This window comes from Phaseolus vulgaris, chromosome 6 (assembly GCF_000499845.2).
Source record: "Phaseolus vulgaris cultivar G19833 chromosome 6, P. vulgaris v2.0, whole genome shotgun sequence".
NCBI lineage: Eukaryota > Viridiplantae > Streptophyta > Magnoliopsida > Fabales > Fabaceae > Phaseolus > Phaseolus vulgaris.
Window position 1 is genome coordinate 24,546,060 of NC_023754.2, and position 22,453 is coordinate 24,568,512.

General features: G+C 32.6%; 1 protein-coding gene across 2 annotated transcripts; it reads right to left on the minus strand.

Annotated features, from left to right (window-relative positions):
• Positions 1-870: 870 nt before the first annotated feature.
• On the minus strand, positions 871-18,146 carry LOC137832133 (sister chromatid cohesion protein PDS5 homolog A-like). Of its 2 annotated transcripts, XM_068640146.1 has the most exons (34): positions 17,590-18,146; positions 15,736-15,939; positions 15,418-15,599; positions 14,715-14,841; positions 14,361-14,579; positions 13,781-13,997; positions 13,541-13,686; positions 13,290-13,432; positions 12,203-12,352; positions 12,071-12,119; positions 11,799-11,990; positions 11,174-11,356; positions 10,372-10,526; positions 10,071-10,197; positions 9,593-9,742; positions 9,441-9,497; positions 9,182-9,318; positions 8,940-9,057; positions 8,634-8,777; positions 8,339-8,535; positions 6,694-6,850; positions 6,455-6,595; positions 5,524-5,595; positions 4,838-5,434; positions 4,634-4,741; positions 4,416-4,495; positions 3,952-4,003; positions 3,778-3,864; positions 3,618-3,655; positions 3,370-3,429; positions 3,140-3,285; positions 1,523-1,935; positions 1,371-1,417; positions 871-1,212 (listed from the first exon to the last, which is right to left on the minus strand). In XM_068640146.1, the coding sequence occupies exons 1-34, from the start codon at positions 17,680-17,682 to the stop codon at positions 1,203-1,205; spliced, it is 4,998 nt and encodes a 1,665-aa protein (XP_068496247.1). In that variant the 5' UTR covers positions 17,683-18,146; the 3' UTR covers positions 871-1,202. The 2 variants fall into 2 exon arrangements, with proteins under 2 accessions (XP_068496247.1, XP_068496248.1); XM_068640147.1 differs by having other exon boundaries at positions 1,079-1,417.
• Between the last annotated feature and the right edge of the window lie 4,307 nt (positions 18,147-22,453).

The following is a 22,453-nucleotide window of genomic DNA, read 5'->3' on the forward strand; positions in this document are numbered from 1 at the left end:
TCTCCATCTTTCCCACCGTTAAACAAATCAAATTATAAATTACCTTACTTATCACGCAGACCACCCTATCTTCTTCTTCTGTCAGAATTTCAACCATTTCTTTTAAAATATTGTTTACCATGGTAACTGAACCGAGTCCTAGTTTTTTAATAATTACAAGTTCAAATTACATTTGTAACATGATAATATATAATATATATCAAGTTTAAAAGTGGTGAGGCCACTGCGTTCAAAATAAATTATTGAGTAATTCGACATTTCTATAATTAATTAGTTGAAACCAGTCCAAAGCTCTTTTTTTTTTAAAAGTGACCAAGTTTTCTGACATGCAAGTAAACTCACACGTTTCATTCGAAATATTGTTATACGAAAGATGTAAATAACGTAAATCATTCATGGACACAATGTACTTTACTCTACGCCACAGTATAATTTACTTTATGTAAAACCGTACCTAGACTTAATAAATAGTGAGCAATAAACATGTATAAATAGGAAAAAACAATTAATGCGCTTGCAAAAAACAGTACGCAAATATAATTTTTACGTAATGTTATTCCAATAATAACTATTTAATTTGTAAATATATATTTTACTTTCCTTTCTTGCAAGTGTTGATGGAAAATATATGATTAAAGTTATATTTGCTGGAAAATTCTTGGGAAGAAACTGGGAAAAAATGGGACACCGATAAGATTTGTGTTTGAGTTATCTGTAGAAAATAAGAAATTTGTATTTCTACTCAATATAAGGCTCTGAATCATTTGAAAAACTAGAGAGATACATTGCATCATAAGCCAAAATACTAAGTTAAGTCGGGGAGGTTGTGAAAAAAAAATGGTTTGAGTTCAGAAAGTAAAAAAGCGGAGGTTGATAAGATAAACCATGTCCAACAAAAACAAGAAGGAGCACATGGTTAGATAATCTCTGTGACGGATGCTAAGAGTACATAAGTATGAAGAAAGTAAGAAACTAGAGTTACAAATACAATTATCCCCACGTATAGCTGTACATGTTGGCCCACTCAATGAAATATCAATTGTGTTGGAGGGATGAAAACATCCTCATGAATCATATATGCTAAACCTATCACCTACACTAATAATAAAAGGTCATTTAGCATAACATAATCCTAAAAACCTCTAAAACACAACTTTTTTTTCTTTTTTCTAGACGTGGGGATGACAACTGTTATATTACATCTACAGGTGGCTGCAAGAAACGCATAGAACATCTATTAGTGTGTCAATAAATGGCAGTCATCATCCACACTGATACCTATACTGGCACTGAAACACACTAAATGCTGCCACAGCACTACTGCTACTGAAATGTTCAGAGATTTGTGCTACAACTGAAAAACTGCTCACCGTTTTTGCCCTGAGATTTTCTTTCCCGAAGGACGCCTCCATTTGCTCTGCATAAGCCATTCTTAGTGATTAGCTTAAAAATAAAATGTGCAAGATTTTTATCAGGTAAGCAAAAGTAGATGCGACAATTCTACAAAGGATGAGTAACTTACCAGCGGCTCGTCATCAGAAACTTCAGCGATTTTGGCACCATCAGGACTTGCTGACTCTACAAGTGATTTTTCGACTTCTCTAGGACTACTTTTCCCATAGCTGTCATTTTGATTCCCTTCAGAACCTGATTCTTCTCCAATATCATTTTCTCTCAAAGCTCCTCTTGATTCATTGACATCTATCTCTTTTGAACTACTTTCAGCATCATCATTTTGATCTCCTTGTGGGACACTCCCTTTAGAAAGCCTCTCACCATACCCCTGCTTCTCTTGATCTGATTCTTTCTTATAACTTGAGCTCTTCCCTTTCTTGGGTTTCTTTCCACGTAAAACTGACTTCGCTTTCTTGCTAATCTTCTTCCTTTTAGTTATTATGACATCAGATCCTTCGGCCTGTTCCGCTTCAGAACCACCTAGAATACAATTAAATATTTACAGTTTGAGACTCCAAGCATAATAGTCATTTCCAAAGGTAATTGGAAAATTAAGAATTAAAAGTTTCACAAAAACAAGATTTCTCATCGATCATATCATGAAAAATAGGTATTTGAATGATAACTAATGAAAGAAAATTTAATTTAAAATCTATTTTAGATTCAATATCCCAAGCAAAATATATGCAACTTAAGATTACATTAAGAATATGAAAGGAAAAGAAAATGTTTATTGCATAGTAAATATGAAAGTCATATTTTTCTTCCCCGATAAAAACTATCCATCTAGCATTCTTACCACCAGTTCATATGGTTGATTTTAACAAAACCTATAATTAAATGAATTTGGTTACTAACATCTTCCAAGCTTTCTCCTCTTCATCATCAAAGTGCCTAGTCAAAGATTAGCTACTTCAAATCAAATAAATTATTTTACTAATTACAGTTTTCTTTTGAAAGGGACGATGGATAAGAGGGAGAATCCCTGGCCATACATTAAGTTACTGTCTTGTGATGTGGTGGTAACGGGTTCTAGTCGGAGGAATAGACTCTTACAAGGGTAAGGCTGTTTTCATTTTGGGCCTTCCCTGACTTCCAAAATGTTGGGAGCATCGTGTTCTAGGCTTCCCTTTTCTGGGTATGGCAGATAAAAGGTAATGAGTTTTCACAAACTTCACTGCATTCACAACTCAAAATTATTTTCCTAACCGACAAAGATTGCTGTCATCATTTGATCGGAATTTGGTACGACACATTTCCTTTCTGCGATCAAGACTGTCTATTTAACTGAATGAATAGTACATCTAAACCTGGATAGCTGACCCGTATTTTTTAAAAGGAAATTATGAAATTATTATTATACTAACAGACAGGCATTGGTCAACAGCAAGCAAACCTCCTAGGTACGACATGTAAACATACCAAGCACCTATTCTACAGCAAACAAGATTTAGAGCAAGCATGGAGATATATAGCCTGCTAGGGGATGAGAGAGTAGGAGTTAAGTTTTATATTGTACAAATGTTTTTTTAATTTCACAAAGTTGCATTGAAACAGAACCACCAGGTTTCTGCAGGTCCTGAAGCGTTAAATCCAGATCCATTACACAAATATCAGATGTAATAAATCAGGTGATGTAAATGAGAAAAACAATATGTCTATCAAACCTTTTAAATTGCATTACCTGAGTTAATCCCAGCTTTAGATATAAGAGTGTCTTCAGGGTTTGATAAGTCAGAACTCTCTTTGGCATGCTCATGATGGAAATCGATTTTTGAGGCGCCTTTTTGTCCATGTTTTACTTGCTTGTTAGGAGATTTACCATTAACTCTAAAGTGCAAACGATACAAGTTATAATGATAGAACATTGAATAAAATCATAAATGTATAACATAATCTCATTTCTCCACTAACATTTGTTTTGTCTTTTTACTTGCTGAAGCACTGGAACTTCTCTGCTTCTTCCCAGTAGACCTATAAAATAATTGAGAAAAATAACCCACAAAGGATGACAGTACATTCAGAATGGGGTACAAGACGTCCAATGAAGCTAGAAGAAATAAAACACAACACACTTTAATTCAATTTTTCCAAAATAGTGGAAATTTTTTATATTCAGATGTACTTTGAAACACATTCCTCAAAACAAAAGGAATACTTACACTTCTCGGGAAGATACAGTTTTTGAGGGCTTTAGCTTCTGGAAGAAACATAATATAAAATTGTATCAAGCTTCAAAGATATTTGATATCTTTTAGGGGAAACAGAAGAACAGGAGAAATGTGTCAGAGAAAGAATGAAGAAAAATGGAAAATTGGAGACCTTATTAGGTTTGCCACCCTTGTCAATAAGCTCCCATCGCTCCTTTTCCAAATATAGCACTTCTACATCCTCGTCGTCATATAATATCTTCCACATGACATGCCACGGTACAATTATATCAGAACTGTAAGTTAGCAGGCAGAATACTTGCACCAATTCAGAATGTAAGCTTACCACATGTTTCCTCTTCGAAGAATCATAAGACTTAATAGTGCCTTCATAAAATCTGCAATATATCAATATAGAACTTTAATTAGAAATCCTAGGAAAACGAGAAGACATTGGGGATTTTAAAAATTTGTTTCTAGGATCAATGTAAAGAAAACATACAAAAGACACATTAGATGTTAGAAAGCTGGATAATTAATAGAGCCAGTCAAAAATATTTAAAGCAGTTAATCAGAGCAGAAGCAATATGAAAAACTTGAGAACTAGGCAAACTAACGAAAGTGCAATAAAAAAAAAAAGCTAAATTCATGAGTCATCTTTAGAGAAAGTGGTCAAAATGCTTCAGACATAACTAAAAAAGTATATACAAGTTTTTTTTTCTCATCTGTCTTAGATTAATAAAAACGGTGGCATCAATATACCATTTTGCTTCTACAATTGATCTCTCAAGATTTAATTTAAGAACTTACTTCTTATCCAAAGGCCACCAAACTCTAATTCTGCAGCCCATTAGATCTTCAGCATCACTTTCACTTTCCTTTGTTGTACACTATAGGAAAACAATAAGATCAAATCAAACTAATATCCCAGAGACTCACGGGAACACACACATTATAGCATGGCATAGAGACAATACTTACTTGAAAACAACCACAACATTGACTACAATAGAGGACGAGAAATTTACCTTAGCCAATCCTCCAATACTTTTTCGTTTCAGCTTTTTAGCAGATCCTGTGGATGACTTGAATTTGTCACTTTTAGACTTGTCAGTTGGCTTTGAATTATCAGGACTCTGCAAGAGGAAGCAAATAAGCAAAAGTCTATAACATGATAAATTCAACTTTAAGATCCTACAGTGGTATAAATCGGCCGGACAGTAAGATTTCACCTTCATGTCATGCTCTTTAGATTTGTCAGAGTCATCATGGTAATTCTTGGAAGCCTTGACTTTTGCTTGTATTGAGGGCTCATTGCCTTTAGCCTTTTTTCTTTGAATTGTTTTGCTATCTGTGTCGGGGTTAAATTCTGCACCCGACAGCAACTTCACTCTAGAGGAGTCTTCCCCTGAAACTCTAGGTGGAGCCTTTGATGTATTACTACTTGGCCTTGATTTTCCATGGACAAAGGAAGACCGCTTACGCTTAGGCACAGGAACCAGAGTTAAGTCTTCTCCTTTTCGCTTTTTAATTGTTGCCCGCTCTGGATCCTTTTGCAACTTCTTACTTGATGAATTTTCATGACCGTTACTTGATTCAAAATTAGTGGATAATCCCAAGTTATCTATATTAATTTGTCTGACCACATTTAGGATATCGATATCATTTTCAGCCTTTTTTGTTTCAGCTGGCACAGCCTTTTTCTTTTTTACTCTTTTGCCCTTGGTTCCCTTAGATTTTATGTCCTTTATTATTTTTCCAAGGGACATTTCTTTTCTATCTTTTTCACCGTCCTTTGAAGTGTCATCCTCAGCTAACTGAGATGAAACCTGACATATGGAAGAAACATTTTCACTTAATTTAGATTTAAAAAGCACTAAAAGTTGCTTTTTAACTTTACCATTTTCATCAAACATACCTTTTCTAATTCAAGTGATTCAAAGTGAGCCAAGACACTTTCATCAGCCAACCAGGATTTCTCTTTGCTTACCTGCCAAATGAAATTACACTACTAACCATTTCTTTTTAATTAACAGAAATAAAACAATATGTTACATATATGTTTCAAATCAATCAATGAAATGACTACAAAATTGAGTTCCACGTACAATATTAGAATCTTATTGATATGTTAGAATCCTGTAAATATAATAATTGATGATATTAGGATCAATTAGATTGATTATATATTTATGCTACTAACCTAGATAAGGTAATTGAATATTCTGTAATTATGTTCACTCGCATGTAAATTGAATAGCTCTGTTGTGGTCTAGACACACATAATTAACCATATGTCATCTTGGTTTCTCTTATCTCAACGTACAAAAATAAAGCTTATAATTTAAAAAAAAAATAGATTTAAGTCTAACTCAATCTTACAAAATCAGCTTATAATGGGAGGTTCCACATATATGCTCTAATTTGATCATATCTCTAGTCAATGTTGAATTTTCAATATAATTACATTCACATTCCATCAAACAATAAGATGCTATCAACCATGTAATCACAGGGAAGTGTCTTCTAACTAGAGCAAATGTATATATCAGATCTCTAGCATCACAAAAGACAAAAGTGTAATTAAATAAAAAGATCAAGTACCTTGTGTTAGGCCAAAATAACAACAAAATCTACAACTTAAAACACAGACATTCAAAATGTTTTAAAAAGATTAAAAACTAATGAGGCAATATGATGCAAGTTATTGGCAATAGCAATGTTACAAATCAATCTCATTTAATAAAAGCATCTTCAAGAACTAGCAACTGTTTGGGATGCATTTTGTAACACTTGCCAATTTAGCATACCAGAAGGAAACTATACAATTTGACAAGAAAGAAGAATACCACGGGGCCACTTTCCTTCTCACATGCTTTGTATAGCATTGGAGGTGGAGAAACTGAAGGAGACAGAGCTTGTAAATCAACCTCCTTCGGTACTAGTCGATTAGTAATTGCTAACCCAAGGTCACATATGGCATGCGAATTCTGGCCATTCATTGATCACAAATGTAAGATTACAGTCTCATTGCGTTGACATTAGCAATTTTTATATATATTGTAAAAAGAGATTATTTAGCCTCAACCTTTGATTTTGATGCATCAACGACATCTTCAGATTGCTTAATACTCCAAAAGATAGAAGTAATGGTAGATATAATTTCCTTTTCATTGTTAATAGCTTCTTCTGACTTCACATCATCATCTCTTTGCACTAACATTGATAGTATCAAGTGTAGCTGCCTGAAAATTCAGGACAGAACGAAATTTTATAAGAATGAGAGTTCTCTACATGTCCCATATTTTGATGCTGTACGAACCAAATTAGTAAATAGAAAAATTGAAGCGTTACAGCCAAACACAAAACTATGCATACAGACCGTACATGTTGACGGTGTTCAAACAGGGAAACTAAATTATAAATTAACACAGGGAACTCATGAAAGAAAAAAAAACTTTAATGCACGCAAGTAAGATTTAAAATTATTCCAAACTATGATTTATCTGAGTTTTTCCATAAACTGCAACAAAAATAAGCTTTCAAGGAAAGCATGTGGCTTAGTTTATATTATTTTAATCTGCATACAACTGCCAATGAGCATTATTAGTAATACAAATCATAACATCAGTATACAGCACACTAAGTCAATAATTGATAATAAGTATAATCGATTATTGTTATAATCAATTTTATGTTTGGGCGAGTTTGCTTTAAAGTTCATTTTTTTAAGATGATTAATTTTTTTTGGATGCAACAAAAATCAGATATTAATTGAAAAAAAAACATGAATGAAATTGAGGGGAAAAAATAATTTCTGGAAAATAATCAATAAGGTACAAATTTTCAGATTCATAAAATCAGCTTATTTTTTCAGAAAGAAAAAAAAAAGCTTTCTACAAATTTAAGCTATTAACATACAGCTGAAATACCAAAGCTAACTCAACCTGCCCCTCCCCACACCCACGGCAAAGGTGAAGAAACAAATATGATTGTTTCTCAAAATTAAGTTGTCCCAAAACATAGGCTAAATATTTTTACAAAGTGGCTTAGTTCTAACTCAACCCTACAAAACCTGTTTGTAAAATAAGAATTGTCTTCATTTATATACTGTATTTGGACATATCTCTAGTCAATATGGAACTTGGTTTTTCCCTATACACCCGCTCATGTCCAGCCTTATTGGGCTCGGTACATGGATAATGTTGGAGATTTAACATTGACAAGAGATATGACTAAATTGTAGTATATAAATTAGAGTAAATCTATCTTACAAACCGGTTTTATGAAGTTGAAGTAGACTTAGTTCAGTTTCTAGATGGTATCAAAGTTTATCCTAGTAAGGTTTGTTAAGCCTATCACAACACTCGCTATCAAACCTCCCTCAAATATCTAGTACCAAGCTCAAGATATCCAGTCCAAGGTGTGCTGAAAATCCCACATTAATGCAAAAAATCTCCCCTTGCAAGCCGGTTTTGTAAAGTTAAGTTAAGCTTAATGTTTACTTTCTAAGAGATAACAAGGCGAGTGGCCCTTTTAATATATTTATGATAAACTTTGATATCATCTTATGCAGTAGTTTAAGTCTAACCCAACCCTACAAAACTGATTTATGAGATGAGAATTGTCCTATGTACTGCATTTTGACACTATCTCTAGTCAATGTAGGACTTCAGGTTTTTCCAATAAATAAGTATCCAGCTAAGAGATGTCCTATAGGGATGAAATAGTACCTGTATAGATTATCGTATGCTTCAACAGTCTTGCAGTCATCAATATCGGGGCAGGATATGTTAGCAAGGGCATGAACTAGGTACGCAACGATGTATTCAGGGTAAGTGGTCAAGGAATTTGCATCTGATTGTCCAGAAAGCTGCCAAGCCCTTGCTTGGTGATGCATGTGAATAATGTCATTCAGGTTCCGCTTGTCCTGCATTAATAAATAAAAGTCATCACTAAGACAAAAATTGACATTAAAGCAAGGAAATTTTGTAATTGCAAAAAGGAACGAGTCAATCAAAATATTACCTCTGCAAACTCCTCTGGCTTGGAATCCTTGGATCCAAATATGTTGAATATAAAGGCACATGCATATTTGGCATTTAAAAGATTGTCTTTTATATATTGATGAACTTTGCTTAAGAAAACCTTCTTAGCTTGAGGGAAGCCAATCTATCAGACGCAAAAGAAGTCAGAGAAACAGTTATTTATACATTGGAATGAAATTTTCAACAAACCAATTTCAGCCTAAATGTAATTTTGTCTTGGCAATAATGTGGTGAACAAATCATAAATGCTACAGAAGAAATTAAGTATACAGAAGGAGAAACATACCTCTGTTGTTCTTAGAGTTAAGTGGAAAATATCAACAGGTATCTTGTGATCCCAGAGCCCTGACAAACGAAGAACTGCCTTTGCAGAAGCAAGCCGCAAATGGGCCTTATCAACTGAGCTGCAAGAGGGCATAAATAAGTGCACAGTGGCTTCTAAACCGCAGAACCATTTGAAATGAAAAGAAAAACTGAAAACTCTCAGATAAATTAATGAAAAAATGTAACTCCGTGAAGCTGATATACCTTGACTGTAGTTCCTTTGATATTTCACCATAAGACAGCATGTTTCTCAGGATACCCAGAAGACCGTCTATACCATGACGAACATGAGCGTCTTTGACTGGCAAGTAGCTTTTCACTAGAGTTTTGATGCCATATATCTGCAGTAAAGAAAGGGAAAAAAAGTCAATATGGAAAACTTACAAGAACTATCCAATGAGTCTAATTATAGAATACAGATACTATCCAAAGCATCTAAAATATCATAATAGAATATTCCTACCTTCAAAACACAAAGATCACTTCTATCATCCCAAGATATTCTTGAGTGATCTTCTTTCTGAAACCATGAAAAGATCATTTAAATAGAAACTAATTACTTCCATAATTATATTTTAAAGGAGCACACCATGGAATAGAATTTGAAAGGCTTACACTATCACTTTTCAAAATCTTGTTTATTATATATTCTTCAATTTCACTCTCTCTAGTTTCAAATACAGGCATTGCAGTCTGTGCTATACACCCCAGAGACTGTAGTACTGCAGGTATATGTGTTTTCTCTTCCAGCATATCTACAAGTTTCTGCATATAAGGTGAAAACAATAAAATATATAAAAATCAGAAATACAGGGGAAATGACCTACTTCCTTTGAGGCCCAAATTACACTTACACCCTTCTTTGTTGGAAAAATACCTCTAACTCTCATACTTGTTCTTGTACTTTAACACCTTCACTTTTTAAGAAATCACATATACACGCCCCTTACTATTTATGTACAGACCACATAGACCCCTAAAAAAGCACAGGAGGTAGGCATAATTTTTCAAACAAGAAGGGTTTACGTGTAACTAGCGCTAATTTGAGATCACCATAACTATCATGTAACAAATAATTGAATATATATGAAACCTTGTACAGAACAGAAAGAGACTTGAGGCCATCATCCTTTGTAATTGCAACCAGAGCGTGAACAGCATACTTGGCCTGTCTTCGACTTCCTTCTAAACATAATCTCTCCAACATAAGCTCTACAGAACTGCATGAAACAAGGAGCAGTAAGAATGTTATAAAAGGAAATGGATAGAAAAGAGTTATCAAATTTAACAGTATAGTCTCTCAATACGGTCTACAAAATTGCATCATTCAAGGAGCAATAAGAATACTATAAAAGAAAGTGGATATAAAAGAAATATCAAATTAAACATGACACCTTGATGTAATTGCGAGCTGTTCACGAATAGTACCGCCAGACTTTGCTAAAACATTCAAAACACCCTCTTTGATCATATCACTATTATCCTTAAGTAAATTCACCAGCGCCTCATCAGTGCCTCTAAAAAGATATGGACAGAATCGAGCAATTATCTGCATCTCATCATTAGTCAACCAGAAATTTAGAGTTAGAGATATGATTTGATTAGAAAACAAGATCCCAGTATTTTAAATTTTCCGGTCCAAAATGACTGAAAACATGATATTGCTTGATGACAAAATCATGGAAGCATAAGAAATAATAGAAAGGGGCACTGCAAAAACACAAGCATCCTAATTCACACAATGCTGTTTTAAAATACCAGTAAACCATTATTGGGACTTCTCCTAACAGCTTAAATGTAGGAGATGAATATACTTCATGACGCATCTTTAAAAGAATAACAATGTTTGCCACACCAAACTAAATTCTAAATCATAAAGTGTGTGTTTTTTCTACAGTTTGAGCTTAAAGGGATTCCGTACGCGAAGCTGTGTTAGAAAGTCAAGAAAAAGATTCATTGGCCTCCTTGGTGACTCCTAAAACTTAAGTTCCTGGGCTGAAGCAATCATCCACTACCAAAGACATAAAGTTTTTCAATCTGAACAAGCTATAGAAAAGTTTAGGATTTATTTCTTTGCCACCCCCACCCTTTCTGCAATGAACTAAAATGAAAACTGTTTGGCATATCCACTGCACGATACAAATATCGAAAAAACAAGTTCAAAAGTCAATAAACCTAGAAATGGCATATTCTTACCACTAATATATTCATACAGTATTGTATATCCTGATCATTCTCTGAGGATTTATGTGTGATGATTTCTGAAAGAATAGCTTTCACGTGCTCCTTGTTGAAAAGTAAATAGGAACACTTTATATAGAAGGCATTCAGAAATTCATAGAGCCGATGATTTTCACCAAGTATTTTAAGGAAATCATCCTGGAGACAAAAAGTAAATAAATAACCAACATCAGTAAATAACAAACTGCAAATTATAGTTCCTTTCTTTCTATAACAGAAAAAAAAAACATAAGAGCAGTTAGTCCAAACCATTACGAGATATTAACATTTGGATGTTCAAATACTACTCTCCTAAGTCCTGATAGACTCCCAAGGTTTAAGGGGTCTGAAATTACAATGTTAATATTTATGTAGTTCATCTAATTGGCACCTTCTTAAAAATATCTGTACAAGTAACGGAACCGCAGTTATAAAGACACTTAAAATGCATTAGCAACAAGTTCTGAAGCTTATAAATCTAACCCACAGGATTTGGGTATAATATCTTCACCTCAAAGACCGATTCCCATGCAGTTTGCAGCTATAACTTTCCCCAATTACTATGTCTAAAACCATATCTACCAATTTTAGATTATATTACCCTGTATACACGAGTTTGATGGAAGCTGGTATTTGGATCAACAAGATCTTTCAAAATTTTCCAGATATTAGGATCTTCTAATTGATCAAGAATCTGAAAACTCTCTTCTGCCTTTGTTGGGTCAGCAAATGAACGAGACATTACACGGAAACAGAACACAATCTTTTTTTGCACCTCAGGAATGTCTTTCCCCTGCGTTTAAATGAGATCAATCCCAGTTTCACATAAATATGCTTTGAAAGTTCATCTTTCCAAGATCCATGGTAACATACCTGACTACTCTGCCTCAGAGCTAGATACTTTCTCATCTCTTCCTGTAATCTGGTACCACAGTTGCACCATGAAAAGTAAAAATTTGAGACACCAGGAGGAATATAAGCCATTCAGAGGTAAAAAAAATGTACCTTTGTTTTTGCTCAAGTATCTTTTCAAGAGCCTTGACCTCCACTTTATCAAATCTAGAGAAAATCCCAACCCAACGTTTAACTATATCATTGATTGAAAACTCTGATGGAAACAAGGATTCACAAAGAATTGATTCAATTATATCCGATCTGCAGAATGAAAAGTGAACAAAAGAGATATCAATAATTAACTTTTTATTCCTAAGGAAACAAAAAACAAGAAAATTAAAGCATATAAAAAGGAAAAGAAAAAACAAGCTTAGAGGCTACAATAGTTTAGACAACCACCACTTTCCAGTTTGTATAAGTATGTTGAAACTGGAAAAAAAATCAGAAGCACAAAAAATACATAAATCAAAGCAATGAGCAACTTGAAGTCATTGACTTAGTACAACAAAGGCCTTTCTAAATGACAGGTTATCTATAAGGAGGAGCCATTTGAAATTTTAGAACTATTTCAATCTTGGTATTCTCTAGATAAAAATAGAGATTTTAAATTTGATGCACAATAAATGTACAATATTTTGCACCATAAACCAATATTGTATTAGTAGCTTGTTAATGAGTTTGACTAGGTTAAGAATTGCTAGAGAAGTTAAACTCATTAAATGACTTACAAAAGTTTGTTATAATGATAGTGAATCAAAATTAAATTAAAAAGTTATTCATAAAGAAAAAATTAGCATGTTAATACCAACAAAAACATTTATTAACATGTACCTAATGCACATGGTATGATATTTAGTTATTTACTTCAAGATACTCATTTAAAAATGACCTTCAACATATAAGACAAGAAGCTGTAACTATGGTGTTATATTAAGCTTTAAAAGACTTCTACTCTCTCAATAATCTGAGGTGTTAACTAAATAGTATGTAGCTTCAGATGAAGAGTGTCTTCAAACTTTAAACTAAAATTAATTTTAAGAAAATAATTGGTCTGTCCTTATTCTATTCTCACATAACAGTAATGGATTATGTTCCCATTAACATCATATGAAAATGCAAAAGCCTTTATACAAAAAAAAAATTACCACAATGCAAACAGTGACAAATATAACCAAATATTACAGCATCAGTGTTTCACCTGAAATCTTTGTCATAGAAACATCTAATGATCTTCCCTGGAATCCAGTCATATTCACTGGGATTAACTGTGTTGGAACTATTCTCACAAAAAACTCGATAGATCTCAGCCAATCTCCCCATAGTATATGTTTTAACAAGTAGCTGGAAATGTAAAGCCAGATAAGGATTTGAGATGTGGTAAATTAAAATAATCAGAGTTTAGAGAGAATGTTAGGCAATGGGTAATTTAGATTTTAGAGGTATACATACAGATTTATCACAAAGCCGCTCAGCAACAAGTTTCACAGTTTCATGAGGGACTGCATTTAGGGTATGACATGCCACATCACAGATAACATCCACAACTTCCTTTCGAAATTTCTCATCAGAATCCAGCAGCCGATCAGAAAGGGCAGCTAAAAAGTTGTACCCAGATAAATTTAGAAGATATAGAAAAAAAATATAAAAAACTGAGACTGAATATCTTGTACATGCATCCAATGGACTCACAGAAAATTTGAGGAGCTTCAGCCCTTAAAGGATTTGACAACAGACAACTCTTTACATGCTCAAGGACAGACATGCGAACCCCAAAATCTCTATCAGTCAATTTCTTTAAAAACTCTGAAAATGTTGTCTGAAGTGCTTCAGCAATGGAGGATCCAGGAAGAGCAATTATATCCCCAACCAAGTTCACTGCTTTTAGACGAGTTTCCAGCTTGTCAGTCTGCAAATGTTCAATTACAAATGAGAATCTGGAAACAAATGTGAATGACAGTCGAAAATATTACAAGCTACGACACAAACTAAATTTGATGGGGAATAAAAATATGCAAAAGTGACTCTTGGCAATGGTGATATCTTTTGGTTACTTCTGTTCATTTTCATTCAAACAATAAAATCATCCTTTTCCATTCTCTGTTTTCTATCCTGGGTCTTTATCAGAAACTCAAATTGTAAAGCACGGCTATTTACAAAGCATAACATGATTGCATAAAAATTACATAATGAATCTTCTTTACAATAGCATTAAACTCAACTTAATGGAAATAATTTAGAAACCATACAGAACCAATAAATCAGTATTTACCATTAGCTCTCCAGTGACATAAGGAAGAACTTCGTACAGGATCTGTGGAGCACAGCAATAGAGATCATAGAGAACTTCATGGTATTGAACTTGACTGTTAATTTCTTTGCTGTCTCCTGATATCAATGATAGTAAAACTTGCTTAATGCTCGGTTCAAGTTTTTCCATGCATTGCTGTATGATATTCATGGAAAGCTTCCTTGCAGCACCAGTAAGATCCTGCAACAAAGAAAATTCAGACAATCATGTTTACCATATAATATTAAAGATAATACATAAGACAACACTCATCCTCCAAGTGCACCAGCAACCTGCCTATAACAGGAAAAAGTTTATATAAGAAAAAGTACTCACTCTTTTGTCACGGCCTAGTGTAGACAGTAGAATAGACAAAAGATCCGGATGTATATCCTCACTTTCTTCTAAAAGAACAGCCATTATAGTTTGCATGGCTGACAGAACACTTTCTGGATGATCATCTCTGTGGATGAAATAAAGTACACAGGTATCACTCATTGATCTAAAGAGAATCTTTAATCAAGAAAAGTACTACAGAAATTTGACATTTGAAAAGTACTACCAAAGATGCTTGAAAGCTAACATCACAAAGCACACAGAAGTACTACTCAATACATATGCTTGATAAATCAAAATTAGACAATACAAAGAACTGATAGAATAACTAGTAATGGATAAAAAAACAGTCAACAAATCAAGAAGCAATCGCTCTAAGAATACAAAAACTAGTGTTATACATATCATAGTTGTAGGTACCAAAATATGTCAATCATCACACATAAAATACCCGAATGTAATGTAGGACAACAAGCAATAGAATGACATATATTAGTTTCACTACTTCAGAATTACAATATTTGCTTCTCCATTCCAGAACATCACATTCAAAGTATACAATTATTTAAGTTTCTGTTTGTCTAATTATATTAAATTCATTTTATCTTTTCTTTAACCAGAAATAGAACATAACTTTTCGGGAAATATAACTCTATAATGAGCTCGCATTATAACTAAGTAAAAGACTTTGTGATAAACTAACCTGGCTACTGCAAAGAAAGTACTGAACATTTCATTCACCAGATCATCGCATTCAAGATCCAGCATTACAACACAGGATCTATATTTTGCAAGAGTCTCCAGTATAGCAACTCTCCGGTCAAAGGATGGGCCACTTGTATCACTCAGACCACTAAAAGTGCCCACAATCAACTGAAATATGTCCTGCAAAGTGATCTAATAATGATTAGGATGAAGGAGATTATGTTCCCATCCCAACTATATTTGTCTTCTTGTGTGACAGGAAGTAAAAGAATACTTGATATTATTTTTTCAGATAACCAGAGTAAATGAATGATACCTTTAGAACATCATCGCTGTAAGGAGCTTCAGGTGCGGTGATTCGAGTTATCTCGCAAACACATATTGCAACTAGAAGCTTGACATCACTATCCTGGTGCTTTAGCAGTTCTGGCTTAACAATTGCACTAAAAAAGGGCTTCATTGACTCTAATGTCGAAGCTGATGGTGATTGATCCAAGTCAGTAAGGCATGATGCAGCTTGCTGCAGATAGGACAACATTTTGTTGAGGGACAAAGGGTAGAGGGACATTAGCAGTTGCCAATAAAAAATTATTGCATTTGAAAAAGCAAATTTTAATGCAGCACAGCAGTAACATAAGTAAAAAAATATTGGAAATTTATATCACACATTTTACCATTTTGACCAGCATTATATGCCTATGAACTAGTTTTAATTGTCTAGTGCAAACTTGGTTTTCTGTTTTTTGGTGATAGCCCACATTCATTTTGCCGTAGGAAAATAGAAAATTCATATCATAGAGATACTATGTACTACTTAGAAGTCTATTATTTTCAAACACCTTATAGTAATGTTGAGAAGAAAGAAAGAAATTTCTGCAAAAACTTAAAATAAAAAAACAGTATTATTTGTTATAATTACAGAGTTCATCCAGAACTACAAGAGTAGCTAGGAAACAAAGAACTGTGATAAGACTGTGTCATATGTCCATATGACCAACCTAATCGGTATCAATACGTTTGTTAACTTTCTCTCTTCACGTTGTTGATGGCTTTATTAATAAGGACCTAGGATTTTGAGAGTAAACCACTATTACCAGTCACTAACCATATGGTAACCAACTTAGAGGAACAGCACACATATTGAACCACATTAAGCCTTAGCCATGTACTACCTTAAAAGGATCCTCAGGTTTTTCCAAGAAGATAACACTTAAGGCACTACAGATCTAATAGCCTTCCTAAGCGAAAGACCGAATTTACTACCATAGATGCGTCATGTGCTGTGAACCAGTCAGTATGCTTGATAGGGTATACTTAAACTAGTTATATTTTAAGACTGATGCTAATAAGGAGGCCAATCACAGCAAGTGTGATGCTACATCTTCCTAATTCAATGCTTTGTGGTGGGGGTATCCTTCTTAATTTATCTCACAGTCCAACTCTAGTAAACAACACTTTCAACCTCAAATACACTTTAAAATGGAAATTGAACCCTAATTCATTCATACATGCCAAATTCCATCACGTTAATTTAAATAAACCTGGCTTCAGTTAAGTAAGTAATTTGAATAAGTATATCTTCATTTTCACTTGTAATCCCGCCATCTTTGTGAAAATTTGCAAACTCAGTAGCTTCATCCTTTTCCAGTTATCCATCCAAAATATCCACAGTTTTAATAGACTTAACTATACCACAAGGCAAGACAAACTTAACAAGCACAGAAAACAGACCAAAATCCCGTTCAGAAACCATTCACAAATTAACCTAACTCAAAAGCCACTCCAGAAACACGCTTCAAATAACCAAAGTCTCACATGAAACACACTCAATCTACCAATTGTTCCTCTCAATTGCAAAAAACCAACTACCAAAACCCAAATCCTCAACCAATTACAAACCACCCACAAGAAGAACCACAAAAACGGAGACCAATACACGCATTTGAACTCAATTCACTCATTCCAACGGACAAATCAAGTTAACCGAGAAAAAAAGTCACAGTTTTCCTGACCTGAACTCCCGGAACAGAAAATAACGAACATAACTAACCCCAAAAACAAAAACAAAAACAAAAAAGTTCGAAATTTCCGTAAAAAAAACATGAAATTCTTGAAGCGGGTCTAAACCAATTGCGAAACGAAGCAACGAGAAATTCGAAGACACACACACCTGCAAGAGCTCGATGAGAGCGTCATAAGAGGAGGGAAGAGATTCGAGCTTGGATCCCAGCTCCTCGAGCAGAAGGTGAGGCTTCTGAGCCATGTTGCGCTAAACGACGTCGTTTCAGCGACGCGCGTGCAGTTTCATAGAGTTTCGACTAGGCTAAGAGCTGAGGAAGAAGAAGCAGAAGAAGAAAGTGAAGAAGTGTGAAAATAAGAAGAGAGAAGGGTTTCCCTGGCTTCTCTCTCTCTCTATCTTGTTTTTGTGTTGCGTTGCGAAGTTCGATTTTCGAACAGCGAAGCCAAATCCAAATCTACGCCAAACTTCACGCGCTGACTTTTTTACCTTTTTGTTTTGCAATTGCGACCTCTGATTTTACGCGTATTTCCGAAACCTCCCGTTTCTGCCCCTCGCGTCTTGCAATTGCACCCCTCTCATAATTCCTCCTGTTTGAGAAACTACCTAAGTAACACAAGCGACAATTTTAATGAAGTTAACCTTTTTTCCAAATACAACTGTGATTCGGCGGAAGTGGTGTTTTTAGTTGCCGTCAGTTACGTGCTCCACTCCCCTTTCGGAACATGCATTTATCAGACCATCTTAAACCATGACAATCTTAATTACTGCCAAAACCTTTCTTACAAATGTCAACACTAGTCATTGTTCTCCAAATATCACCATTTCTTTTAAAAAAACTAACATTGTTTATTTTAACTAAATATTTCACTTCTTTTGTATGTGTGAAAATTCATCATGTTATCTTTTTAGGAAATACCATTATTGTTGTTAAATGATTAATGATGTAAGATCTAAGCTTAAATAGGATTACTTTTTTTTTAAAATACACCTTTTTAACAAAAATAAAATTGACATGTAAATTGTGCAAAATTCTGATTTCGATTTTTCTTCATTCACTTTTTATACTCGTCACTCTTAAGAATGTTCTAGTTTTATATCAATCTCCTTAACTTCAAAACAAAGTCACCACCTTTTGTCACAACTATGTTGGTCACACTCGTGCCCTCTTCTAACCATAATATAGTGGTATATTCTATAAGCAAAATGACCTTGAGTTTAATTGGGTAAATATTTTTAAAAATAATATTATTTAGAGATTTTTTTTTCATAACTCTCTATATAAAATTGATATTATTATTATAGACTTTTTTTTCAATTAAATAATATATTATAAAAACTTTTCATAAAAACCTAGTATAAATTTACAATTTTATAGCATCTGTTAGAACTTCTCGTAAACAATAAAAGGATCCAGTTTAGTAAATAAAAGATGATAGTTTTTTTTTTGTAATTTTTTATAGAAAAATGTATATTTTAAAGAAAAGTTATGTATTAGCTTATTGATGATTTAAAAGTTAAATAAATATATATAACGTATTAAAGACACTTATTTATTTTTTACCATCAATGTATAATAGTCATTAAAATAATAACATAATTGTAATCTATAACTATCTAACTATGCATAAAAGGATTTTTTTATAACATTTTGGCGTACATAAATTTTTTCTCCATTATATCCTCATTTAATATATCCCATTTTATTAGTACAATAAAACATTTTATCATTTCATATAAATTACTTAAAAATATAATTATTTTTTTTATTTTTTAAATTAATATTAATGTACTCCCTCTTTTCTTAATTTTTTATTTTAAGACAACAATAGAAAGAGAAAAAACATACACTCACAACACCAACATTTATTTTCAATTACTCTCTTCTCTCTATTTCAAACAACTATATTATTTGATAAGACCGTTATTCTTTTGTATCTATCATCTAGTTAATCATAATCTTAACGTGAAACATCATCGATATGCATATACACAGACGACAAATGTAACCACGTCTGTGTTTTCGCTAATAAACATAATAAAAGTAAAAAAAAAAAGGTTTAATTAATATATACATCTATTTTTTTGAAAATTACCCTCAATTGTGATTTATTAATTTACTATTAGCATAATTACATACAATGTCTCATTATCACACAGTACAATTTTTTTTTATTAACATTAAATTATAACTTACTTCTCTTTCGTCCTTCAATCTATCTTTATTTTCACTGAGAGATAATTTCAATACTTAGATAGATACTCATTCTAGGAGAGAGATTACTATTTCAATATGAGAGATAATTAATATGCTCTTATTAATATGAAGTATTTATGTAAAAGAGAGCTGAATTTGAGAATATTTCTTTTTACTTATTTATTAGAGTAAGTGGATCTCCACTCTTCTAATTTCACTTTGATTTCATAAAATCCACACTCTTGGTTGAACTTCAATTTGTTCCCATATATCTTAAAAAAATTTTAAAAAAGTTGGATTTTATGAGATTTTATTATTTAACCAAATGTACGAAGGACATGCCACCATTTTTAAAACACACAGACTATACACGTCATTCTGTTACAAAAATACAATGATCATATTTATATTTTTAACTCATCGACTCGTTATGACCTGTTTCACCTAAATTGTTCGTTCATTTTTTATTTTTTTAATGAAAAAGTAATTTAAAAGATTAATTTTTGTATGTTGTATTATTTGAAGAATAAAAACTTGTAATAATATTGTAACATAAATCATTAACATTAAAAAAAATCAGTTTTAATTATTCATTAGAATATAATAACTTAATATATAAATAATAGTTATTTTAATTTATTCAATTAAAAAAATTAATTAGTCAATTAAACATTTACAAAAATATTTTTATGATTAAGTGTGTTTTTAATATATATATATATATATAATAAAATTAACAAAAATGGACGAAATAAGTTAAAACTTCAAACTCATCTGCCTGTAGTCAATTAGTCTAATTTATTATGTTTTTAAGTGGATAAAGTCAAAACGAGTCAGATTAACTTATTTTGTTACATCTAAAAAGTATATTTAATAAAAAATAATTAAATTAATATTTATTTTTCTCTTGATTTGATTATGTTTTTTTAAAGTGTATTGGTAGACCACCTTCAGTCGATTAGAATCTTAAATCACCTAACCACTTACCCACGATAAGGAAGGCCACGTGGTAACACGATATCGACCGATCCATGACGAAGAATTAATGGTTGACCAAGTTAGCATGACTAATCCATAATTAAAAGTTACTTAGCACAATCCTAAACGCAAACCAATCCCCTAATCAGGTCCATCAACGAATGCCCATTAAGGTAATATAAATAGCGCAGATTCTAAGAATCAAGTACGTCATTATCTACGGTGCTCTGACAACCGAGAGTCGAATCCTTTACTGACTTGATTATCGGAGTGCCTTTTGCAGATATCATTTGAGACTGTGCTACCGGACAACCACGAGAGGTGACAGGAGAATGAAGGAAAGTGGTGAGAGAAGAGGATCGAAGACAGAGATGACCGACTGACAATTACATCCAACAATCATTTTCCAAATCCCAACACCGAAAAACACAAAAAATATTTGTGCATATATCACATGCGAATCTTGTATTAACTCTTTGAATTTCGAATTTTATCATTTGTAAACTAACTTTTTTATTTAAAAGTCTATTCCTCAATATGTTTGTTTAACCATTAATTTGTAATAAACTTGTTTTACAAAGAATATATCATGAATGTAAAATTACATTTACCATGTCTTTTCATAATGGCTATTGATAATAGTTGTTGAAAATAATGAGGTGATTTTTTAAAAATAAATTTGATGAATAATAATTTGTTCTTTTCAAGAGTTCTACCATATGAGTATTTTTACTTTTTGATAGTTGTCATTATTTTATTTTATTTTATTTTATTTTAGATTTTTTGCTTTCGAGCAATAGTTGCCATTTCGAGCATTTTTGTTGTTTAAAAAATACCCTTTAGATTATTATTTTTTTGGCTAAATCTTCTTGAAGATATATTTGAACAAATGGATTTCAGAATTCAGAGAAGAGATTTCAGAATCCATAAAAGTGTTATGAAAAATAAAATCTAAAAAATGTATTATAGAAAAGAAATTTCATAATGTATTTTGATGTACAACTCCATTTTATTTAATAAAATGATACTAATGATATTTTTTATGATTTTACCTAACCATCCGATGCTGATCATAATTCATTGGGTGCATCTTTCTATAAATGGATCGCCGTGCTTCTTGAGAAGAATCTGTTCTGTGCATTTTCACTCTCTTGAGGTTCATGCTTTTAAGAATTGTTGATCTTTAACAGTTGTCACAGTCTTTGAACAATTTTTATTGTGTTTGGCAACCGTTGTTCTCTCCAAATGTTTTTTTGTTTCCAGCAACCGTGACGTTCTCTAACCTAAAACAAAATCCTGGGATTAGAGTTGTCCTTCTCTAGCAATGACGTATGCCAACCACCGAATGTGCTACCAACTTTTCAATGTCATATTCACGAACCTCCATCAATACAAGTCATCATTTCAACCATTCTCTTAATACCAACTCAGGTGACTTGTGAGACATTGGAAACATTTAATATGAATGGATTATAACATGCAATAACCATAAAATTCAATCTCATCTATACTTTCAAATTGTGAATGGATTATATTTGAGCTTTTATTCATAAATTCAAACAACACCTCAACATAAGAAGAAAATTATAACAAACTAAAATCATAAAAAATTGTGTGTTGTGAAGTCAAAAACATAAGAATAACGATAATTGAAATTGTAGTCAAAGAAAAATGGGCAATGATAAACGTAGAAAATATGTCTTTTTAAGATTAACAATTGAAAAATGACCAATTTCGAAGAATTTATAGTGAGACTAAAATACAAATTTTTATAAATATTTTAATTTTCTATCCAAGATATTTTCTAAAAAGTAAAATGATTAAATCATTATAATAGTGAAC